Source organism: Talpa occidentalis, unplaced genomic scaffold, assembly GCF_014898055.3.
Source record: "Talpa occidentalis isolate TD23 unplaced genomic scaffold, MPIMG_talOcc4v2.1 talOcc4.15, whole genome shotgun sequence".
Taxonomy (NCBI): domain Eukaryota; kingdom Metazoa; phylum Chordata; class Mammalia; order Eulipotyphla; family Talpidae; genus Talpa; species Talpa occidentalis.
Window position 1 is genome coordinate 81,094,164 of NW_023601543.1, and position 24,241 is coordinate 81,118,404.

Genomic DNA, 24,241 nt, shown 5'->3' on the forward strand with positions numbered 1-24,241 from the left:
TCAAAGGAGTGGCTTGCTTTCTCTAGTTACAACAGCACTTCAATTAATTTAGCTTTTCCGTATATGCTGTTTAGGCCTCTTTTCACTCCTATGTCCACACACACACACATGCACACACTCACAACACGTTCCTGAAAAAATGCTTTTTACCTTAAAAATCACCCAGAAATCACAAATCCCTTAGCTGTACAAACTTCCAGTTGTAAAATATCTCGTGGGAATATAATGTATAGCACGGGGACTACGGTTAATACGAATATCGTATATTGGCAAGTTGCTAAACAGCTCTTAAAGCTCTCATGGCAAGACAACGAATTTCGACAACAAAGACAACAAAAACTATGAATGGGGATAGTTGCTAAGGAGACTCAGTGGTGATCGTGATATGTATTGTGATCATCTCACAACCTCTACAAGTATCAAATCATTATGCTATAAACATGAAATTAGTCATGTTAATTATATCTCAATAAAATAGTGATAACCTCATTAAAAAAAAAAAAAACTAAACTCAGTTTAACCAAGCATCAAGGGGGAAATGCCGATTACGGAGAAATAGATCTCTATATCGTCTCTTCCCTTCACAGAGGCAGGCAAGGGACAAAGCAAAAACAGGGCAACAGGGAAGGCCTGTGCGCCCTCGGAGGTCTCAGGCGTGTGGCCACATGGCTCAAGTGCTGCAATTGGCCTGTGAGTGTTTTTCCCGTTGGTGATTTGAGTTGGAAATAACTGCCAACACATTAAAAGAGAGGCAAGAATTCTCTGACCAATGCTTTGCAAGTGAGTTCTGCTGTTCCTCGGCTCACCAAAACTCTTAGGTGTGAGCTTTGGTAACACAAAAGTTCTTAATTTTAATGAAATCCAACTTATCAGCCTTTTCCCTTTATGGTGATTTATATGCCCTGTTTTTTTTAAAAAAAAAAAAAAACAACTATGAAAGTCATGAAGATATTGTCTTTTGCTTTCTTCTAGAAGTTTTATTGTCTTACCTTTCATATTTAGATCTATGACCCATATTGAATTAATTTTTGTGCATGGCAGGGATCCAGCTCGATTTTTTTTTTCCACGTGGCTATCCAATCGCTCCGGCACCATTTACTGGAAAGACCGTCTCCTCCCCGCTGAATTACGATGGCATCTGTATTGTAAATCAAGGGGCTGTATGTGTGTGGATGTGGATCTGGGCTCTCTTCGGTAACCTGATCTAGTTGTGTAATGTTTGCGACAATACCGCACACTTAATTACTGGAGCTTGATAATATGTCTTGAAATCTAGTGAAGTAAATCCTCCAACTTCGTTCTTCCTCAGGATGAACACTCAAAGTCGGTGCCTGTCCATTGTGCCTCAACAAAAAAGAAAATATCACAAAAGGGACCTTCTGGGGGGGGTTAGGAAGGCGTGATAATGAGCTTTGCAGTGACGGAGGGCTCCCTTCAGAGACAGCGCAGAAGCGTCCTCTGGGCAGCCCACGCCCATTGCTCCCCAGCACCAAGGCGGATGGGCCAACGCCAGGACTCACTTTCCTCCTGATTTGTGTCGCTCATTTACACTGCGGATCCTGGAGGTCTTCAAATGAATGGACTCTCGCATCAGGGCCTGTTGCAGTGGCTTTGGCCCCAGGACGGGGCGTCCCTGGGAGCGGCAAGGAGAAGCTATGCTGCTGTAACAGGGGCAAGTGGAGAGAAGCCCAGGGCATGCCGGGCCGGGTCACTCTTTGGGGGGGGCCGCCCATGCCCTGTGGGATGCTGAGCAGCAGCCTCAGCCCACAGGATAACCTAGTTGCAACAATCAGAAGTTTCCAGATGTTGCCAAATGTTCTCCTGGGCACCGGGCAAAATGGTGCCCAGTGGAGAACTACCGACTTACACCTGGTGTAGAAACAGAAAAGGTGCAGGAACCGCACTGGGGCTCAAATGACTGGCAGGGCCCCCAGGCTCCACCTCCCCTCAGCCGAAGCAGAACCATGTCTACAGGGTGGGGGGGGAGGGCCACTTTGAGGGCGGCCTAGGCAGCAGGGAGCTGGAGCCAGCAGAGCTGCACCACACTCCCGGGACATCTCTCACATCGAGTACAAGGCCCAGTGTCCCCTGGAGCTGTGCGACAGGTGGCCTGGAAGTGGCCTATTTACAAGCACCATCGTCCTGGTCTCTAAATTCTGCCCATTTCCCCCCCACACTGCCCATTACCCCCGCCCCGCATCTTCCACGCACATACACAATGTCAGTCTTGTGTAAACAACATTCAGGGAGAAACATTCAGGTCCCTCTAAGCAATTCCTAACAAGCTCACCAGAGCCAAAGAGATGAGGAAAAGACCTCAGCCCCTGAACCATGACCCCTGCCTCTCAGAACCCCACAAGGACTGAGATGCAGGCTCCCACCACACATGGGTTGAGGTTCAAGCCAATTTCATTTACATTTCAAAGGCCTGAATCACAATTCTCTGTATCTGTATTTAATTTGCATTGCTTTCCTTTATTTCATCCCCCAAGCATTATCTTTCTTCCCCTTGGCTTTCCTTCAGCCCTGGAGCTTTGAATAAATCTAACACAGGGTGGGAGGCTGAGCTCTGTTCCTCGGTGCTGGACCAAGAATGGGAGTGGTCTGTCCCAGGTAGAAAGGGGTGCGTTCTCTGTAAAAATTTAAAAATGATAAACAAAAAAAAAAAAATCAGTCTGCTTTGATTATCACCATGCACCAGCAACACTAAAATTGTTTAGACATTGGTCAGTGATAAAATGCTCCTCTCAACCCTCCAAATAATGTCGGCCTATGTTTTAAACAATTACTGTGGTTACGACTGTTTTAAAAATAAATATCATAAGCTTAAGCAACATCAGCAGAAGACATAAATCCACACATAGATACATGTAATATTTATGTCTTCTTGCTGATGTTGCTTTTGCTTCTGTTACTACAGGGTACTCACAGGTGAATCTTAAAACTTTCACACAATTTCTGTGTCAATTCCTTTTTTCTGCCCAATCTGCCAAGAAAATCTCAGGGCACATAAAAGGATGGTACGGCTTGGTTGTAGTACAATCACACACAATCTTATCCTCAAAGGTAAAGATCAATTTTAAGTTTGAAAGAAAAATGCGATGAGCAGGGAAATCAGCTAGCTGCAAACACAAACCACACTTCCAGATCACCTGATATTGAAAAACAATATGGCAGGACTCTGGAGTTTGCCATGAGGATGCTACACTTGGGGGATTCTCTCCCCTGGGCTCAGGGATATTTCAGAAATGTTAAATTCAACTGAGAACTCTTGTTCAAAAAAGTTGGGAGTTTCACACTTTCAATTTCTGAGCTCTTCATTTCTACATTCTTACAAGTCTTCTGGCCAAAGAAACAGAACATCCCTGTACTGCTTGGCTTTTCGGGGGCCCCTGATATCTTCCCCCAAAAGGGCGAGCCGCGGGTGGAAAGTCTCACGTCATCTACTCAGACTCCTGCCTACCAGGGTTTGGTCCCTCGTGTTCTGGGCTTCGGTCCTTCCTCCAAACATACGCCAGAAGATGTGTAACAAATCAAACTAAGAGGTTTGGTTCATGTCAGAAACACTAGTTTACAATCTTCCAGTGAAGCATTTCCTTTCTAGGGGGTAGGAAAAAATTGGGAGAACACAAATCACTCCTTGAATATCAGTGACTTCATCATGCATTTGTGCTTACATTTTGAAAGGAGCCTAATCTCAGGGTGCTTTCTGCTTCTCACGACACTGCAAGGCCTTCTATCTGGCCTTCTGCCCAACTCTTGCCACATCCTCTCCCCCACGCCACCCCCACCACTCTGTCTCCACCCATTTCAGCCAGAGGAGAATGTTTTGCAGTCCTCAGAATACACCATGCTTACCCTGTCTTCCCTTAGCATACACAGTCTCCACAGCCCAGAACACACCCTTCTTAGTTGATGCCTACACCTCTGCTAAGACTTTTCCATGAAGTCTTCCTGGATCTCCACAGTCTGAATTAGCTGCCCCTCCTATATGTTCTCAGAGTGACCAGGCCTTGTGTCTTCTGGTGGACACTGTGCTCACCACAACTTTTTTTCATGAGCTGAAGCTAGACTACATTTCCCAGTCTGCCTTGCACTAATAACTGCTATCATGTGACCAAGTTCCAGGAAATTAAACATGCATAGTGTCACTACTGTGAAAAGAAACTATTCTTTCTAGTCTCTTTTCTCCACACATGGGTTAAAAGGAGAAAACTTTTTAGCTCTAGAGAGAGAAGTCTGGGTCCCTGCATAACCACAAAGAAAATGGCACAATGAATACCCATTCACCCTGGACTGTAAGGTAAGAAAAATACTTTCATTATATCAAGCCAATGAACTCTTGGGGCTCCTTGTTATAGCAGTTTACCTATCCTAGTACATCCTAACACCTACCCTACACTGCACTGCAATTCATTTTAGGTCTCTGTGAACTCCTAAAGGGAAGGGTTTCTATTTTACAGGTCTCATTTCTGGCTCCTAACATAGTGCTAAATACATGGTAGGGACAGAGTAAGTATATATGGAAGGCAGGTCATTTCAGAGGGTACAAATGCATGAACAGACACCGTAGCACAGCAGAAAGTCTGCCCTGGGAGCATTTTTATCCTTTGTTCTGAATTAGCAGAGACCTTAGATGAGTCAGTTTCACCTCATGCACAACAGTTTCCTTGGCCATAAAATGAAGTTGGCTAGATCAGTAGTTCAACTTTAGTAAGCACTGGCATCATTCAGCGGGCCTATGAACACAAAGTCGGTTAGGCCCACACCCAGCAATCCTGATTCAACTGGCTTTGGGTGAGTCTCAAGAAACGCATTTCAACTAAGTTCCCAGATGATGCTGACACTGTTGGTTGTGGGACCACACTTTGCTAACTACTCGTCTAGATGATCCCAGATCTCTTATCTCTAAAGTGAGTGACCCAGTGACCCACCAATGCTTTGGAATCCCCAACATCCAAGCTTATGAGCTAAATAATGGATGATTTTTCCAGAGTTAGTTTGGCCTTTGGATCTACCAGATTGGAAATACACTATTTGTAGCCTACCATTTACATCCACAAAGTGGAATAAAACCCCACCAGAGATAAGACTGGTACCTCCTAAATCATTCAAATTTTAAAGGTAAGAAACTGCAACTGGGGTACCAGATCACTGGGTCAGGATTTCAAGCCAGCTCTTCCTGATGCCTTCTCCTTCACCCTCCACGCCAGCAAAGAACATTGTTATGGAGATATTTTTGTGTAAAAAGAATACTGACAAATAACCTAGTCCCACATTAATCCAAGTTTTCAATTCAGTGGATCTTTACACTGCGAATTGGCCATGGCATCCCATGATTGCCTGGTGTTGGCTGTGTACAGACACTGAAGGACCTAGCTCAGGTCACCAGGAAGTAAAAATAACCAACTCTCAGACTTTGATTTAATGGGAAAGACCTCCAATTCCTTTTCATGTCACCTGCATTTAGTGCACCAGATCAAATGCAGATCACAATATAATGACACCAAGACTCCATAAAAGCCACACTTCGTTATCATACATTTATTTTTAACATAGCACCCCAGTTCACATCATATACATTTTCCAAAGTTGGCGATTCTTAGCCTACTATGTTCTTCACAGAGTTACCAACAAGTGTGAAAAGAGGCAGTAAGGTTAGCTTGAGTCTACAAGTCACAATCGAAATATAGGAAACCCTGTATTTATGTTTAAGACCAGTATACATAATGTTCCCAGTGCTTAGCAAACAAATGAGACTGAGTAAAATATTAACACAACTTGTTAGCACATTATCATGAAAAGATAGTAGGCATCAAATATATACTTTGCCATTACTCATTTTACTGTTCATTGTACCTGTAGTGAAAAAATATACATTTTTTACTTTCAAGGTTAAAATAGACCATCAGCTCATTATCTGTCCTGGCCCATAGCTACAAAGGTGAAAATGGCTCTTCCTGCCCCTGGCTCACTTGAACATCTTATTTGTGCTGAAGACAAAAGCAATGGTGCTAAAGAAAGGGTAGAGTCAGCTCCCGAGGTGGACGCAATGGAAGCTCTCACACAAGACACCTTCAAACAAAACAACACAATACAACACAGCTCAGTTGAACCAACCTCCACCTGATGGGGCTATCACACCCACTTTTCCATCCTGCTAACTGAAGGAGTGTTAGGATCTAGTCTTGTCCGCAGAGTGCTTTCAGGTTTTAAGTTTCCCTATAAGTTCAGCATCCTTCGGTCTTCAGGTACAAACCCACTTTCCCCAACCTCCCATGGCCATGAATTTAGCTTAGAACAAGAGAACTCACAAAACACAAAAAATAAATATTCTCCAACTGTTGAGAGCAGAGCAAGGTTTCTGTAACTAGAACAAGTTCTTTTAATCAAAATCCTACAATGCCATTGTAGAAAATGTTCCTTTATCATCATTTGTTAGTCAACGTAGGAAGTAACTATACACACACCTAGAAGCAATGGTGTGCCTGGGACAAGCGGCTTCCACTTGTGGATGGGCCATTTCGGGGGGCACTTGGAAGGCAGTCTCTGAAAGCCTATTTGGGGAAGGGAAGCAGCTCTTATGTTGCGCTTGCTTTGAAAAGCCTGGTCCTCCATGCCTGCTGTTCTGAGTTGCTCTTGGGAGGGTCTTCCTGGATGCACTTCTCACAAAGAAGCAAGCAGGGTGGCTCACAGGTAAGACTCACATTCCAATTGCCATGAATGACTGCTGCATTGGCACGGCTGGGCAGTCTTCCTTAGCCTATGCCGAAGGAGCAGCAAGGTATGCCAACCCAGAATCCAAAACCCAAATCCTCAATCTTTACTGGGAATTGGGCCCCACTGAGTCATGAAGCAAAAAAAAAAAAATTGAAATACCCATAACTCAAAATAAATTCAAGTGTTCCTTTTGAAATCAGAGTTTTAAAAAAGTTCACTCAAAACAGAGTAAACCAGTTGGAAAGAGAAACCAAAGCTACTAGTGTTCCGTTTAACTAGAAGAGAAAACGGCCTTTCAAGTGATAACTCATTTTGTCCCTATTCACAATGTTTAAACCACAGCCTACAGAATCCTCCTTGTCAACATGGGAAGATCTGGGTGCTATGACATTTCAAATTCTTTTTTCTTATATTTAAGAAATCACAGTCCCTTGGTGATACCTAGTCAGGAGGTGTGACTCCAGCGTGTGTGGAAAGAATGCTTTCAGCACCGAGGCGCTACACTGCGATGGAGGTCCTGCTGGGCTTAGAAGACGACATTGGCAATGAGCATCTTAACTGCAAGAAACACGTCCATTTTTCATTCTCCCCTTATTGATCTTCTACACATCTATGATTACCTCGGTTGTGAGATCATTTAAGAAACAGGCTATAGAATCAAGTCACATATGAATAGAACAATGCTTTATGATAGTTCAGACATTGGTAGGATATCAAAGGAAAATTCATGTTTCTGATTACTCACCCTAAAATATGCTGAAATTGAACAATCTGTGATCCAAGTAACCAAAGATATATTGAAGAAAACTATGACTTACTACACATTGAGTTCATTTCGATCACAGTAGTCTATTTTAAAAACAAACTCCCATCAGGAATACAGGAATGGAATCCATTCAAAGCAACAGCTGTCAAAAGTTCTGCCAACAAACTCAGGGTAATATATTGCATCATGAAAGGTGAGGTGTTCAGAAGAACAAATAGCTTAATCATATTCTTTCCCTTCAGATTTTATTTTTTGTTTCAGTCCAAGAGAAATACCTAAAACTCATTAAAAACATGTTTTCATATTTTAAAGCTGACTAAGTCAACAGAATTCAATATGGTAAACAGAAGAAACCCTTCTAAACAATTTTCAGTACTGCTAGGGGCTAAAAGACTTAACTTAGAATCGGGCTGACATCCCAGTTCTGCCACTAGCTACATCTCTCTCTCTCTCTCTGCATTCGTGGACCAGACCTGTGGCTTCTTAGGGCACATGTGCAACCCGCAGGAGATAGGTGCAGGTCCCCAGCCTGGCACTCCATTTTCCAGTGAAAGCAAAATGGACATAGCTTCCAGTTAAGCTGCTTCCTCTCCCATTTAGGCCCAAAGCACATTTCTAATATTTTGATAAAGCAGTTAGATCCTTCTAACTAATGCCAATACCTGCCTTGATGACATCATGCACCTCCATTCCAGATGGCCTACCTCTTGGTCCTGCAGGATAGGGGTACTACAAAAGCGACACAGCTATACAGGAAACACTATACAGGAAACACTCAGTCCACTAACAGCTCTGACTGCGTTTTCTTCCTTGGGACTACAGGACCCCTGTGGGGGAAGACACTTAAATAACAAGGTCATTGAACCGTCATGGTTGATTTACAGAAGAGGTATAATAGTGATTTCAAAAATCCAGCCATCCCATAAATCACATAAAAGACTCACAGACCGATTATCAGGAGTGATAATCCTAAATTCCAAATGCACACTCTAAGACAAGAGAAACAGAGGATGACCACGAGTTAGGTGATAAAGCTATAAGGATAGGTGTATGTGCCTATGTATTTGAATGTCTTCTAAAAATCTTCTAAGCAACTAATAAACGGTAGCTACTATTAAGTGCCATCAAGAAGGTTGAGTACAGGTATTCCCGGTGTGTGCTTTAATGCAATGCCTATCTGAAATTATTGGTGAGACTATGCAACTCATAGGACTTTCATTGTCCAATGCAAATTTTTCCCTTCAATGGTCTTCATCGAAAACCATTAGCTTGGTTTTCAAGCTGATGGAACAAAACCCCAACCTCCTCATTTGGCTCTCTCTGGCATTGGCTTGATGGGGGGAAAACATGTCAAAAGTTCTCATGCACAATACAGACTAACATTCCTTAGTGCCTATGTCTGCTGAATGGATGTGAAGTGCTATCCCGAGCGAGCACATACGCATTAGAGAACAAGATAAAGCGCATACGCCAGCCGTGTCTGGACTGACTGTCCCAGAAGGCAAACGCCGTGAAATGCCTGCCACGAGGACACTGCTGCACACTGTTGCAGCCCCTGATCTCAGCACGTGGGAAAAGAGGTTACTTTAAAAAATTTGCACGGATCTATTCCTGATCTTGGGAAGGGCTTGCACTTATCCAAAACCCTTCCCCCAGAGCCTGGGGGGAAAAAAATGCTTAAAGGGAAGGAAATCCAAGTTTTCTGATTTTCAAAATCAATCCCTCAAAATCCTTTAATATGCACAGAATAGAGTCAACAATTTGTTTTTCCTTGGAAAAACATCATCTGTTTGAGTCCTCCCCTTCTGCCATTAGAAGATTGACGTGAAAGCATTAAATAAACGCCTACTTTTTCTAAAAGCTCTCCACTCGACTGAAATCAAGGCTCAATCCTCCATATTGCAAGCCTGTCCTAAGCCACTTGAAAAAGGAGCCTTGGCACACCCACCTGCTACCCTAAACATGCATAAGTGAGCAAAACGCACAAGAGACAGCGCTTCCTGCATGTGTCACATGTCACAGTGCCGGTGAAGCTGCTGTGCGCGTCCCTGCGAGGGGCGCTGAGTCCTGGCTCAGCGTGGGCTCGTGCAGAAGCAGCAGCTCTCTGCACTGCTGCAGGGCACCATGTCTGTGATTGGAGCTTTTGTTTTACAACATTTACACCGGAGTCGGTTGGGCTCCTCTGGACAGCCCACGAGCCAACGGCTCCCCAAGGATACACTTCACAGAGAACAAACTGTTATTTCTTCACACCCAATATACTCATCCTCACAATCCACGTTAAAATAACAAAGACAACAATAATTACCTAAGATTGTTAAATTGGTGGTAACCATCATTTCCCCCTCTTTCCCTGTTTGAATACATGGGTTCAGACAACAAATATTTATTGGTCCAAACAGTCTCATCAGCCTTTCCTATTTGATGGTGGTTCCCAGACTCATGCATTTACAGATATGCTGTCCCATGCAGGGTAAGAGTAGAGACCCGACAACTATGTCCTTACTCTGACTGGGCGAGGCAGTTAAAGCGAAATGGGCTTACCCAAAAGCTTATGTGAAAGCACTGAGTTGTCTGACTCGATGGCCTAGTCTGGCTAAGTTAAACAGATCATTGGCAAAATGTCCACTTTACAGAGGTGGAAAGACCCAATAAGTCTTTGACATTCCATAGAAAACAATAGCCATGTATTATTTATAGCTAGACTGAGTATCAAAATGGCACTGGAGAAGCAATTTTTGGCATATAGGGGTGGGAGGACACAGTGCCAGTCTGAATCTGATGCTTTTGTTTTATTTTAGCTTTAGTTTTTATTATCATCATGCCAAAGACTATCTGGCAGGAATTCCAAATATGCAGGAAACCAACCTACTATATAGGATACATATACAAAAATAAAACAAGCATCCTGAAAGTACTGGATTATAAGGTTTTCTAAAAATTATAAAGTCTTTAAATAAATAATGCTCTAAATTATTTTTATTTACTAGAAGACTGATTTTTTGGTAAGGAGCAACATCTAACACCTTGAGAATTGGAGATAAATTCCACTGATAATTACAATTTCAAGTGTGAAAATCAGCTGTATTCTTTTCCACCACAATAAAATGCACACGTGAAGTACAAGAGAAAGGGTGATGTGGATTATATGCCATTGCTCACAGCTTTTGACACAATCAGACATCTATGACAAGTAGTTGGGTTGAAACATTCAAAGGAAAGATCTTGGCAGAAAAGGTCACCCACTGTTACTTGAATCTCGGGGGTCACAACACGGTGACAGGACGAAGTTGTTCCAACTGGTTTTCCAATGCAATCCGTTCTTGATGAACCTCCTGCACGACACAAATCAGAAAGAAGAAAAACAAAAAAGCAAAGGGGTCACTTCGTGGGTTCACCCCTACTTCACCAGGTATTAGAAAGAGACATAACCAGACCCACAAACACTTATGTGCCATGTGACTTGAGGACAAGCGGACTGGATGGCGGCATATTTAAAGCGGGTGACTAGACAAAGGAGGCTTCGTAGCGCGTGATCTCTGAAGCCCTTCCTGAGGATACGCCAATGAAACTGACACACAACTCCACCCTCTCCTGCCACTCTAATCTCACCTTCGGTTTTAACAGGACCAGTGGCTGGCAGAGGCTGACATTAGAATTTTAAACAACTGAGTGGGAGGGAGAGGAAAAGCAAAAGCAGGCTCCTAGTACTGAGAGGCACGCACCAGGACTCAATTTTTATCTGCAACCCCTCCTTTATCTAGCCGAGCACCATACTCGGGCAGCACGAAGGACGGAAGGGTGCACTGGTCATCACACCACACAAGTTTCGTCCAGGTTCCTGCACAAAATATGGCTGAAGGCATGATTTCCTGGCTAAAGGCAGAAAATGGGATCAGCAATGTGCTACTGGAGAATTCACACGTCCAGCCCTAAAACAGACTTACCAGCAGAGAGACTGGGGACACCGATTCTTACGTAGAATTGGTCAAGGTGGGAAAGAATTTCATATAAAGTCTCAATTCCAAGAGGCCCTGAAAGAACTAACGAGCTAATCAAGCAGAGCTCAGCAAGTGTTTATTCGCCCGCCCTCCTGCCCACCCCGCCAACAGCCTCTGAGCATCTACCATGGGCCAGATTCTGCTTGAGGTGGGATGTTCCCAGCAAAGCACAGGAGAGATCAGACCCATCCCCCCACAGCCGTTATACCCAAATGGCTAGAGAAAAACAATCAAGGTAAAAAAGTGGATACTCCCAGGAGAAAATAGATCAGAGGTGGGACAGAGAGCAATGGGGGATCCGGGAGAAAGGCAGAGAGGGTGGGAAGTGGAGGCTTCTCAGAGGTGATGCCATTTGAACGGAGACTTGAATGAAGTGAGGGGAGAGCCATGTGAACATGTTGGGGGAAGATACTCAGGAAAGCAAAATGGCAACTGCACAGGCCGCAGGGGGAGCACGAACTCGGCGTGTCTGATGAACGAAAGGCCTGTGTGATAGAGCAGAGGCTGACATCAGAGTTCAGCGGGGGCTTGAAGAGCAGAATAAGGAGATTCATGATTCAAAGTCTGTGTGTGCGTGTGCGTGTGTGCAGTGGGGGGGTGGGGGAGACTGAGGGTTCTGAATCAGGAAAGGCATGTGATGTGATGAAGGTGCCAACGAACAATACCGCAATGATTATATTGCAATACGTAAGTCTATGAAATCAACATGCTATACGCCTTAAAATTACACAAGCTGTACTATCAATTATATCTCAATAAAGCTGAAAAAAACAGTGAACTACCATAGGATCCAAGAGCCCCACTTCTGGGCACATATCCAAAGGATTTGAAATCAAAGAGCTACCCGCACACCCCTATTCACTGCAGCATTAGCCACGAGAGCCAAGACATGGAAGCAGAAAAGCATATACACATGCAATGCAATATTATTCAGCTTAAAAAATAAGGGAAATCCTGCCACTGTGACAACATGGATGACCCTGGAGGGCGTTATGCTACGTGAAATAGCAACACCCAAAAGGACACCATTTCCGCGAGGAACCCAAAGTAGCCAAAACTCAGACAAGCACAGCAGCCCCAACGTAGTGTGCACAAGACAAAACCCCAATTTCAAAAATAATCGAATTGTTTCAAGAGACTTCAGAAGATAAAATATACAAAAGGTAAATAACCACAGAGAAAAGCGCTCCACATAATTAAGAAAAAGTAAAAATTGCATCACCATAGAACAGGCGAAATATAAAGACTAAAAACAGCCGATGCTGGTAAGAATGTGGGGCGAGGGGAGACCCCTACATGAGTGGTGGGAGTACGGAATGCTACAACCGCTGGAAAAAATGAGCAGTTTCTAATAAAACTAATCACACACACCACATCACCTACTAATCTTAATCCTAGATATTTACCCCAGAGAAAGAACATTATTCCCAGGTAAAGACTTACGCAAGAACACCGTGTTACTCAAAATAGCCAAAACCTGGATGTACATTGATAGAGTTGACGACCGAGCTGGCATGGTCACACAATGGAACGCCACTCAGCAAGAAGAGCGGATTCCTGACACGTGAGACAACAAATACAACTGTCAAAAGCATATTTCTAAGTGAAAGAAGCTTTGCGCAAAAGTACATGTTAAAGGACATCATTTACGATAAACTTAGGGAACAGCCAACACTGTGGTCTAAGAAACTGAGAACAGTGGTCGCCTCTGCGTACGTGGGGCAGGGCGGGCCTGAGTGGGAACATGAAAGCGTTCCCAGGGGTGACTGCAATGTTCCTGACTGGGATCTGGGTTCCAGAAGCACATGCACTTGCTAACAACGCAGCGAATGCACCCTGGAGAGGTGTGCGTTCGTTGCATGCAAAATTTATATCATAAGCCCATAACAAGATGTGTGCTAAGGCAGTTAGGGGAAACACACGGGTGACGGCCATTTACTTGCAAACATGTCAAGCGCCAGACGGCCTGATGGACAGAGGAGCGGCCAGACAACGGGGGAGCACAAGCAGGGGAAAGTGCCGAGGGCAGAACCGAGCTGATGGCTGTGAAAGGGTTCACTGCGTGGTTTCTCTCAGCTGTCTTTTCTGTTTGAAATGCTTCTTAATAAAACGCTGGGCCAAAGAAAGGACTCTACAAGAAATCAAAGAAGAGAGAGCTGAGCGTGCTAAGCAGGAAGCGCAAGGAAAGCAGCAGGAAGTGAGGAAAGTCCAGTGTCCCCAAAGCCAGTGAGCGAAGCGACTTCAGAGGAGGAATGGCTGGTTGTGCAGGATCCTTCCGAAAAGCCAACAGTATTAAAACCGGTCCGCTGGGCTTGGCCTTGAGGGGGCTGTCAGGGGAGGAAAGTGAAGTCACGCTGAAGTGGAGGAAAGAAAACTGCTGGCAAAAAAGTAAAGACAGTAAGTGAAAATGGTGCCGAAGAAACTAAGAGACCAGAGACCTGGGGCAGTGGCTGGAGGAGGCTGTGGGGTGAAGGCCAGTGGGCAATGCGGGGGCCTGTGTCTGTGCAGACGGGAACAATCTGAGAGAAACGGGATGTAATAGACAGACCTAGGGCCCCTGAAAAGAAAGGCTTAGGCGCCAACCCTCAGGACCTGCGGATGCGACCTCACATGGAATCATGGCAGACATCATCCAGCCAACCCGAAGTGATGCAACTACAGGCTAAGAAATGCCAAGGATTGCCAGCATCTACCAGAAGTGGGAAGAAGAAAGAAGTGTCGTTCTTGAGAGTGTTCAGAGAGCACGCACGGCTCTGCTGACACATGCCTGCAGACTCTGGCCTCCAGAGCCGTGAGAGACTAAACGCCTGTTACTTGAAGTCACCGAGTCTGTGGCACTGTGCCATAGCTGCCCGGGGACACTAATGTAGGAGAGCGTGACCGGGATGAGGAATCGGGGAGAGGTGATGTCCCCGAGGGCAGAGGTGATGTCCTTGAGAAGGTGATATGGAACCACTGCACGGTACCAAGTGAGGGGCTGGGCTTTGATAGTACCAGGGTCACCTGCTTGCTCTGAGCAGCACAGCGTCGCTCAGAGAGGACCGAAAGAAAGGGCTTACCCAAAAGCTTTGAGTAGCAGAGAATACTTCAAACAGCCTTTGAAGGTGGGTGTTCACACCTCACCCTCCTTTCAACTAACACACCCTATGCAGCCCACACATTAAAGTGTCCAGTCTCCCTCTAAGCATGTAAGAACCACCCCATGGAAGTTAAAACACAGCCATCCTCGGCCTTCCAAATGAGAACAGAGGGGCAAGTCTGACCTACAGGGATGGAACCAGACGCTCAGCCAATGTTTGTCTAAACAAAACTAAGCGGCCAGATGAAAGGGCCAGGATGTAATAGACAGACCTCGGACCCCTGGAAAGAAAGGCTTAGGTGCCAACCCTCAGGACCTGCGGATGTGACCTCACATGGAATCATGGCAGACATCATCCAGCCATGTCCAAATCCACGACACTCCTTACCTTGAGCTGCTGCTGGAGCTCACTGTTCAGCCGCGCCAGCACCGCGTTCGCCTCCTTGTTTTTGCGGATAGCCGTCTGGATGGCCTTCTTCTGTTTGGAGGACTGCCTGCGGGAGGACAGGCGGCTTAGTGGGACAGAACTCGGAGGTCCAGACCCTCGCAGGCCAGACCTCAACGATTCATGGGAAGTGCTAAACTAACAAGAGGCTAATGTCACAGGACTCCAAAAATAAAATCGTATATTCAGCGGCAGGCAGGCAGGCCCCACACGAAACAAATTTGTTGGGATGAATTATTTACACCTGCAGAAGTTTTTATTTTGTCACTTGAAGAAAAGCTATGAATTGGGCCTTTTCAAACACTTTGAATTCCATTTAGCCAAGACATTCTAATAAGTATTTCTTCCAGGGCAGGTGGCCCCTGTGGAAAGCGCAAAGAAAACAGAATAGAAGAACATTCTCTTTAGCAAAATGCCTATGTTAATTTAGCCAGCCTACATAACTCTGCTCTGTTTCTGTTATTAGGCACGAATAACCGAGCGTGAGTGTGAGGACATGCAAGTCCCCTCACCAGCACACACGTGCAGCAATAGAGAAAAACACAGACTCTTTTAACATCTATACCCCCAAGCCCAGTCACAGCAAATCCATAGAACAGGCCTAACCAGGGTAACCGCAGGTCGCCCTTTGCCCACTAGTCTCTGCTGCTACTGTTTGTGCAGCCCTGGATATTCCTGGCATCCTCTTTGCCCCACAAAACTGTCTACGGTTGGGATGATAAATCAACATGGTGTTAACACTATATCCTCATGCCCCACAACAAGAGTCATGAATTCTCAAAGGAAAATGGAAATGAAACCCCCTAGAAAGACAGACATGTTCGCAATCACTGGAAGACACTGACCGCAGCAGAGGCGGTGGGTGTTCACACCGCGCCAGGTGCCCTGCCAGGCTGCACACCGCACCCTCCCTTTCCACAACAAGTGTTGAGTTAAAGGTTGATTTTTCATACACATAGGCAGGGAAGAGACTTCAAAACATACTTTCAAAAAGATGAAGTCTGGACACCTGGTTTTAGGGTAAGACAGAGTAGACGCACTGCCTTCTACCCTGCCCACCGACAGCTGAACCCTGGACGGTGTATGTAAAATGACCCCAACCAAGGTGTGATAAAGTCACACAAGCTAGGGAGCTCAGTAGCCGGGGAGACACACAGCAGTAAATTTCCCGGGTTTTCTTTTTTGCCTCATATATTCCAAACTGGATATGGAGAAGTCAGCAGTCCAGAAATGCCAATGAGGACAGATGAGAAACATCCCTCCAAGATCTCCTCTCTCTAGCCAGAGGACTTGGAAGGAAGCAGCCATAGCAAAACAGAATTAGACACAACACCCCTCATGAATATAGATGTAAAATCTTTAACAAAATATTAGCAAACAGAATTCAGCAATATATAAAAAGAATTCTATACCCATGACCTAGAGAAGCTTACTCTGGGGGTACAAGACTGGCTCAGTATTCAAAAATCCATCAATGTAATCCACCCCAATAGCAGGTAAAAGAACAAAAGTCATATGACAGTGTAACTGATGCGGAAAAAGCATCTCATAAAATTCAATACCCATTTATGATTAAAAAAAAAAAAAGAACCACTCAGAAAGCTATGAATGAGGTGAACCTCCTCAAGTTGAACTTTTTTTTAAGACTTATTTATTTATGCATATAAGAGCTGGGGTACAGGCCAGAGGTGCGGTGGGTGAGAGGATTCACCAGAGACAGAGTGGGGAAAACAACAGGCAGATCCACTAAAACACACTGCTGAGGGGAGCAGCAGGCGAGACAGGAGAGGTCTGCTGCACCATGTGGGTTGCTCCTGCGGCAGATGGAACTTGTGCTGCGGTGGCTGCGGTTGAGTCTTAACCCTCTGCGCCACCAGGGAGACCCTCCTCAAGTTTAACTTTTACCAAAAAAAAAAAGTTAACATCATACTTAATGAAAAATTGAATGGTTCCCCTGAGATTAGACAAAGCAAGGATTTCTCTTCTCATCACTATTTTCAGCACAATCTGGAAGTCCTAGCCAGCACAGTCGCGTAAGAAAAAGAAACAAAAGGTACAGACATTGAGAACAAAGATATGACATTGTTCCTACTTGCAGATAACATGACAGTCTATGTAGAAAATCCCAAAGAATCTATAAAAAATGCCTAGATCTAATAAGTGATTTCGGTAAGAATCAAAGTGAGTTTGCAGGACAGATTAACACATGAAAATCAGCAGTATTTTGACATACTGACAATGAAACCTGGAAATCCAAATTTAAAATACAATATCATTTACAAAGACTCCAAATGAAATCATTATCAAAACATGTAAAGAACTTGCATGCTGAAAACTATACAATACTAATGAGAGAAATAAAATGGGATCTAAATAATGGAGAAATAGATCATATTCATGATCGGAAGACTCAGTAAAGCCATCAACTCTCCCCAGATTGGTACACAATTCCTAGTAATATCCCAGCTCAAGACAAAATTATTCTAAAACTTAGATTGAAAGTCAAAGGAATTACAAATACCGAAAACAATTTTGAAAAAGAACAAAGCAGGAGAATTAAAACTCTATAGCTAGAATACCCAGCAATCAAGTAGTAAAGACAGCAACAAGACCGTGTGGTATTGGCAAAGACACACAAACCAATGGAACAGAACAGAGAGCCCCAAAACAGACTTACACAAGTATAATCTATTTACTTTTGACAGGGGTGCAACAGTAAGCCAAGGGGGAAAGAAGAGCCTCTTTAAACGGTGAAGCAAGTCTATGGACAAAAAATAATAAACCTTGACCCAAATCTCATGTTACATAAAAATTAAACTGGTCACCGACTTAAATGTACAACATAAAACTATAAAATTTTAGAAGAAAACTTAAGAGAAAAACTACGGAACCGGGCGCTTGGTGAAGAGTCCGTAGGTGTGATACCAAAAGCACAATCCAGAAAAGAAAAAGAAATAAATAAATTAGACTTCATCAAAATTTTAAAAGTGTCTGCTCTGTGCAAGAGGATAAAAAGACAAGAGACAGACTGGGAGAAAATATTTGCCATCCACAGATCTGACAATTGCTTTACATGTAGAACATATAAAGACCTCTCAACACTCAACAGCAACCAAAAAAAAAAAAAAACCAATTTGATTAGAAAACAGGTTAAGGACATGAAGAACATGTCACCCAAGAGGATGGATGATGGCAAATACACACATGAAAAGATGGTCAACATCACAAGCCTTGGGGAAATGCAAATTAAGATCATGAAGGGGCCGCACTACCTATTAGGATCACTAGAATGAAAATAGTGATAATCCCAAATGGTGGTAAGAATGTGGGAGAAACTGAATCTGTCAAACACTGCTGGTGGAAATGTACAATGGTGCAGCCATTTTGAAAAACAACTTGGCAATTTCTTTAAAAACTAAACACGCACTTAGCACATAACTCAACAATCACACCCCTGGACATTCATCCCAGAGAAAGGGAAACATACATTTACACAAGAACCTGTACACAGATGCTAACGGCGGCTGTAACTGCTGTTATACTGTCACACTGTTTGTTATACTTAACAACTAGACACGACCAAAATGTCTCCCCACAGGCGAATGGCTAAACAGACATGGTATATCCCTGCCGCTGAACAGTGCTTAGCAGTACTGACCGGACATGCCCGCAACTGCTTGGATGGACAACAAGGGCGTTATGCCCCTTGTGAACCAAACACAAAGGGTCACATGCTGTGTGCTTCTACTTACATGACATTCTCAAAATGACAGGCATGGGAAACAGAACGATGGTTGCCAGGGGGGTAAGGAAGGGTGGGGAGGAGGGGTGGACGTGACTTCTGTCTCTTGACTACAGTGGTAGCTACAAGACTCCACACGTGGGATCGAATGACACAGACCCATACACAGGTACTGTCTTAATTCATTTTCTTGGAGTTTATATTGGTTAGGTAAAATGTAATTCCTGATTAAAAAAAAAAATGTAATTCCTGAGAGAAGCTAAGTGTAAGATACTCAGGACTTTCTTGCACTATTTCCTCAACTTGAATCCATGATTATTTCAAAATAGAAAGCTCTTTTAAAAGATGTTGATCATTACTCGATGCCCCACCATAAGCACTCATCAGGGTTCGTGTGTCCAGCTTACAACAGTGGCAGTACCTCCACCCCAGACCGAGGGAGGGGCAAGAGCAGGCCCTCCTGCTCTGCGGGGACTGCGTTGATCCCCGACAAAGCTGGGAACAACTGTAAACATAGCTTCTAGAACTGCAGCACCGTGAGGCACTGGACACTCAAGCTTCTGTGGCAGACTATGCTCCAAAACCTATTCTTACACCTTCCTTCTAACACCATCCTCTGTTTGAGCTGGTCACACGGTATCCAACGAGAAACTGCCATTTCCCTGCTCCCCTTGCAGGTAGTCACGTGAGGCCGCCTGACTGTGCGGCGTGTGCCACTGCCGAGTTAGGCCCTTGAAGGTAACCTGTGTTCTCTCCCTTCATCCTTCCCCCCTTTCTGGGGTCTGGAACGTGCTCGTGGTGAGCCATCTTCCCCCACAAGGATGAATGCAACACCCGGGCTGATCTAGAAGACCACAAGAAAACTGCCTCTGCCGCTGGACTACGTACCAAGTCAGACTTTCACATAAGAAAGAAATCAATTTCTGCGTTCTCTGAGTGCAGATGACTTAGGTTTTCTTCAAACAGCTGCACAATATTTTAAGGACTATACACTGGGACCTCTGGGTCCCAGTCAAGATGGGAAAAATCTTAACCTTCACCCGGGGCCCTAACTTCTTCCTAGGAATGCCAAGGGCAGCTTCTAAACTCAACTTGTACTATCTTTCTCTACTTGGCAACGGTAGGTGAGTCCAGTTAGCAACACCATAGCCGCCCCAAGGTTGCCACGCGGGAGGAAGGGAAACAGACTGCCAACCACACTGCGCGTTTGACACAGGCCGGCAGACGGTGCCTACTGGCTCCTGGGAATGCCCCGGGCTGTCCAGGACAACTCCTGGCTCGCAGAGCAGAGCAGCAGTCCGAGGCTGACAGCAGTTGAGGCACAGTACTGCCACACAGCATGCTCCGTCTCCAAGCTGCTCCAGCAACTCTCTTTTCCCAAAGTCCGTCCTCACAGACACCCGAGCCGTGGGGGGAGAAACCCATCACACCAACTTCTTCCTAAGAAAAACCCACTTATGCGCTTCTCGGCAGCTCACACTGATGATGAAACCTTAGAGTTGCTTATTACTCATATCCTGGACTCAGCAGCTCACCTGGAGAGAACATTTTATTTTATTAGTTACTGCGCCCTAAATGGAGCAGACAATGATGTTATTCAAAAGAGGGGTCGAAAGGAAAGGAAGGAAATCAAGCCAGCCCGAAGCCAACCATAGCCCGTTGGCTCACGTTAGGTCCTAGTGCTTAGAAAACCTCTTTCTATGTAAAAGCTCCATTAAGGAGATGAATCCGGTGTGACGACAGCCCGCAAGGGACGCTCCCCAAGGGTGTGAGTGTAAATGCAAGGCCTGACCCTGACATACGCCGCGGATTTAAAAGGAAGTTTCTGCCTCCCTCTCATTTGCGTGTCCTACTCACTTCTGGACGGTTGGATGAGGCTTCACATTTGCTACAGGAGTCGGCCCGCTGACAGGGGCAGAAGGTTCTTGGCTTTCTGTAACTTGATTTTCAGTTCGAAATTTCCTACGGATGGGCTTTGATGGAGGCTGAGAATACGGCATGTCCTGTGGATTAAAGACAGAACAAAAAAATCAAAAAGTTAAAGCAAATGTTCTCCGCCACCATGTCAATCCCCGTGGCCCTCTGGCCCCTTGCTCAGGGTCGGGGTGCTCTACCCACAGCCGGAGATACAGGGCTGATTCGCGGCTGGGCAAGAACGAGGCGCCTCCCCCCTGTGAGAAGGGGCCATATAGAAAAGCCTGGCAACAGCAGCTGTTGGCGAGGAGGTGGAGAAAAGGACCCTCATCCACGGCTGCTGGGAACGTCACTTGGTGCTGCCTCTATAGAGAAGAGTATGGAGATTCCTCAAAAAAAAAAAAAAAAAAAAACAAAACCCTGAAAACGGGAATACCATACTACCAGGTATCTACCCCCAAAATATGTAAACACTAACTCAAAAAAACTTACTCACACTTCTGTTTATAGCAGCATTATTCAAAATAGCCAGCGCCAGAATCAGCGAAATGCCCGTGGCCAGACGACTGGCTAAAGAAACTATGGACTACATACCGCATGGAATACCACTCAGCTCTTAAAAATGATGAAATAGTGCCTTTTGGGACAAAAAAATAAATGAATCTTGGGACATTTTGGTCAGTTAAGATTATACTAAGTGAAATAAGAAAGTGAAAGAGATAATGGATGGCCTCAGTCACTCGTGGGATGTAAATAACCAGAGAAAACAAGCGAGCGAAACAAGAATGATTCTTCGGATTATGAAAAATAAACTGTTTCCCAGACTGGACGAAGGGGCAGGGGAGAGCCTGGGGGCATGGAGCTGTGGCCCTGGACAGTGTGGGAGGGTGAGTGAGGCACATGCACACGTGGAGGGGTGAAGTTGTGCTCCCCAAGCTAGAAAGTTCTGCAATCTAGCAGCAAATCAATCAAACATGAAGAAAGCAAAGCAGAGGAGGGACTTGGGCATCAGATTCCAGCGGGTCTTCACGCCTGCAGTCTAGGACCTCTTTTTGTCACTGGAAGTACACTGAGGTTGCTCCTGCGTACTTTGCGTGGCGTGCCTTTGCGTGATCCCAGTCTTTTTCAAATGCTGCGTGCGTCTCACCCACTGGGCCTTCTCTAACTGAAGACAAAACCGGCTCTGGTCTCAGTTTGGGGCATGTGGAAGTTTTCAAGTTTTCAAGTCTGTAATGGTCTTGTAGCGCGCTCGTCGTTCCCCGACCCCCTCTTTCAACATGAAGTCAAGCAAAAGAGCCAGTGTCTTCCGAAGGAGAGAGCTGACCTACTTCCCCGGAGGCCCTGCCTCGCCTGGGCTCCGGGGCCCAGGGCCCACTGCTTTTGATGGGAAGGACAAGAGGAGGGTGAGGTGGCGACGAGAGTGAGTGTGGTGCTTGCTGAGCAGATGACAGGTGACTCAGTGACATGAGTGGGCTGAGGTGAAGGTGATGGGATGCAAGAGGAGACCATGGTACAAAGACAGAAAGGGGGAGACTACCCCTCCTCCAGGGTGCTCCTGGAGGCTCATCAGCAGGAGTGTGGAGTTTTGCTAAAAGCATCTGACCTGCCCCCACTGCACCTCTTCATCCTGTCAAAAGCAAGGCCACCACGTGTAGCTAGGAGGTTGAAGGTGGAAATACAAACTGTCAGTAACATCAAGATCAGGACCCTAATCTTCACAAAGAACCCAGATCCTATGAGCTCTGGTTCTTGCACATTCACGTCAGGATGTAAAAACCCTTGAACGGTAGATTTGCTAAGAGAGGCGACAAGCCCAGGACGGGCGCCTCAGCACACCACAGCGGCGCCCTCATGCTGGCCTTACCTTCTTTGCAGGACTACCTTCGGCGGCTTGGGAGGGGGCTCTGTTCAGCTGGGGGTGCAACTCAGCCTCCGAGGCCTGTTCAGACTGTAGCAAAAGATCACAAAGAGGATAAAAATGCATAAACAGAAGAACTGACATAAAAAGGAGCATGTGGGAAAACGGTCACCAACAGAAAGGATTCAGACCAACGAGCAGCCAAGCATGGTCAGACCCGCTCAGCCTTGTGGGTCCTACTCTTCCCTCTCACCCCTTTTGAGAATTACTCAACTTGAGGGAACGGAATCGTGGCACCTTCTTCTATATCTGGACATACACTGCACTAAAAAATACCCAACACTTCTCAAGTTCAAACTCTTAAAAAAAGCAAGCTTATCGGAAAAAACAGGGCTGAGAAGTAACTTAAAAGTTTAGCGTGAACACGAAAACATTACTCGCAATTTTAAGACTTCAATTTGAATAATCAATAAAAAAGAAGCGCTCTAGGGGAAGCGACTCCTTACCTTTAAAAAGGTGTGCATGTGGGGGAGCATGCAAGAGCAAGGGCTGAGGCTGCTGAGGGCGCGCAGCCTGGCGAGGCCTGCCCTCAAAGCCCTCTGGACACACGGCACCCGCAGCCTGCACACAGCACGGGCAGGCCACATGACGTGCTACTCCCCAAGTCCCCCACGCCCTAAAGCTTTGTGCACGTAGCTTGCCACACTACACTAGGCTGCAGTGTTAGCCGACCTTGCTTTCAGCTGCTGTTAGCCAGAGATGCGAAATGTTACCAGGCTGAGAAAAACCCTCCCTACGAACTAACGTGACTTCCACATTCTAGTGAGCTTCATCCTCCATTTGCCCGCAAACTAGTCTGCACAATAGAAACACACACCACAGCACGTCACAGGGCCTGGGACAACATGCCCTTGTCCCAAGTTTTGCTAGTTTCGTTCACTTGTCTGAAAGCCAACGCTTGAATCTTGTGAAGGAAACAAATGTGCGGATTACAATCAAGAATGCAAGTGGCGGTCCTCTCCCACCTATCACCCCCCACCTCCATGTGTGACAGCGTGTGCCCAGCCAGGATATGGCAAACCAGGATAATGACTGTTGGGACAAGGCTCACTGAAGTTGACTATAAGATGCCTTTAAAAATACATACAGGGCCTCCCCGGTGGCGCAGCAGTTGAGCGCTGGGTTGCGAAGCTGCCCGCAGCCTCTGCAGCGCTGGTTCAATCCCCAGCTGCCGGGCGAGAGTCCCACATGGAGCGCAGACCTCTCCTGCCGCCTGCTGCTCCCCTCAGCAGTGTACTTCATCAGTCTGCCTGTTCTGTTCCCCGCTCTGGCTCTGGTGAATCCTCTCACCCTCCCGCACTTCTGCCTGTACCCAGTGCTTGTATAAATAAATAAATAAATCTTTAAAATAAATAAATAAATAAATAAAAATACATACACCTCAAGTTAGAAAGCTTCTGTACAGCAAAAGAAAATACAAGATGATTCAACAGACCCTACTGAGTGGGAGAAAATATACAATATAGTATGGATAAGGAATGACTATCCAAGATACATAAAAAAAACCTCATACACTTCAACAATAAAAAACCAAAATAACCCAATTAATAAATGGGCAGCAGATACGAACAGACAAGTCACCAAAGAGGACATCCAGAAGGCCAAAAGACATGAAAAAATGTCTATCATCACTTCTTAAAAGAGAGGTGCAACTTA

At 45.3% G+C, this 24,241-nt stretch overlaps 1 protein-coding gene across 1 annotated transcript in view; it reads right to left on the reverse strand.

The window, feature by feature from the left end:
• Nucleotides 1–5,510: 5,510 nt before the first annotated feature.
• Nucleotides 5,511–24,241, reverse strand: part of REPS2 (RALBP1 associated Eps domain containing 2) — a 169,482-nt gene continuing 150,751 nt past the window's right edge. The window contains 4 exon segments of the mRNA XM_037512653.2: nucleotides 5,511–10,821; nucleotides 14,955–15,060; nucleotides 20,611–20,756; nucleotides 22,532–22,615. Coding sequence (XP_037368550.2) covers nucleotides 10,753–10,821; nucleotides 14,955–15,060; nucleotides 20,611–20,756; nucleotides 22,532–22,615 — 405 coding nt within the window. The 3' untranslated portion in view covers nucleotides 5,511–10,752.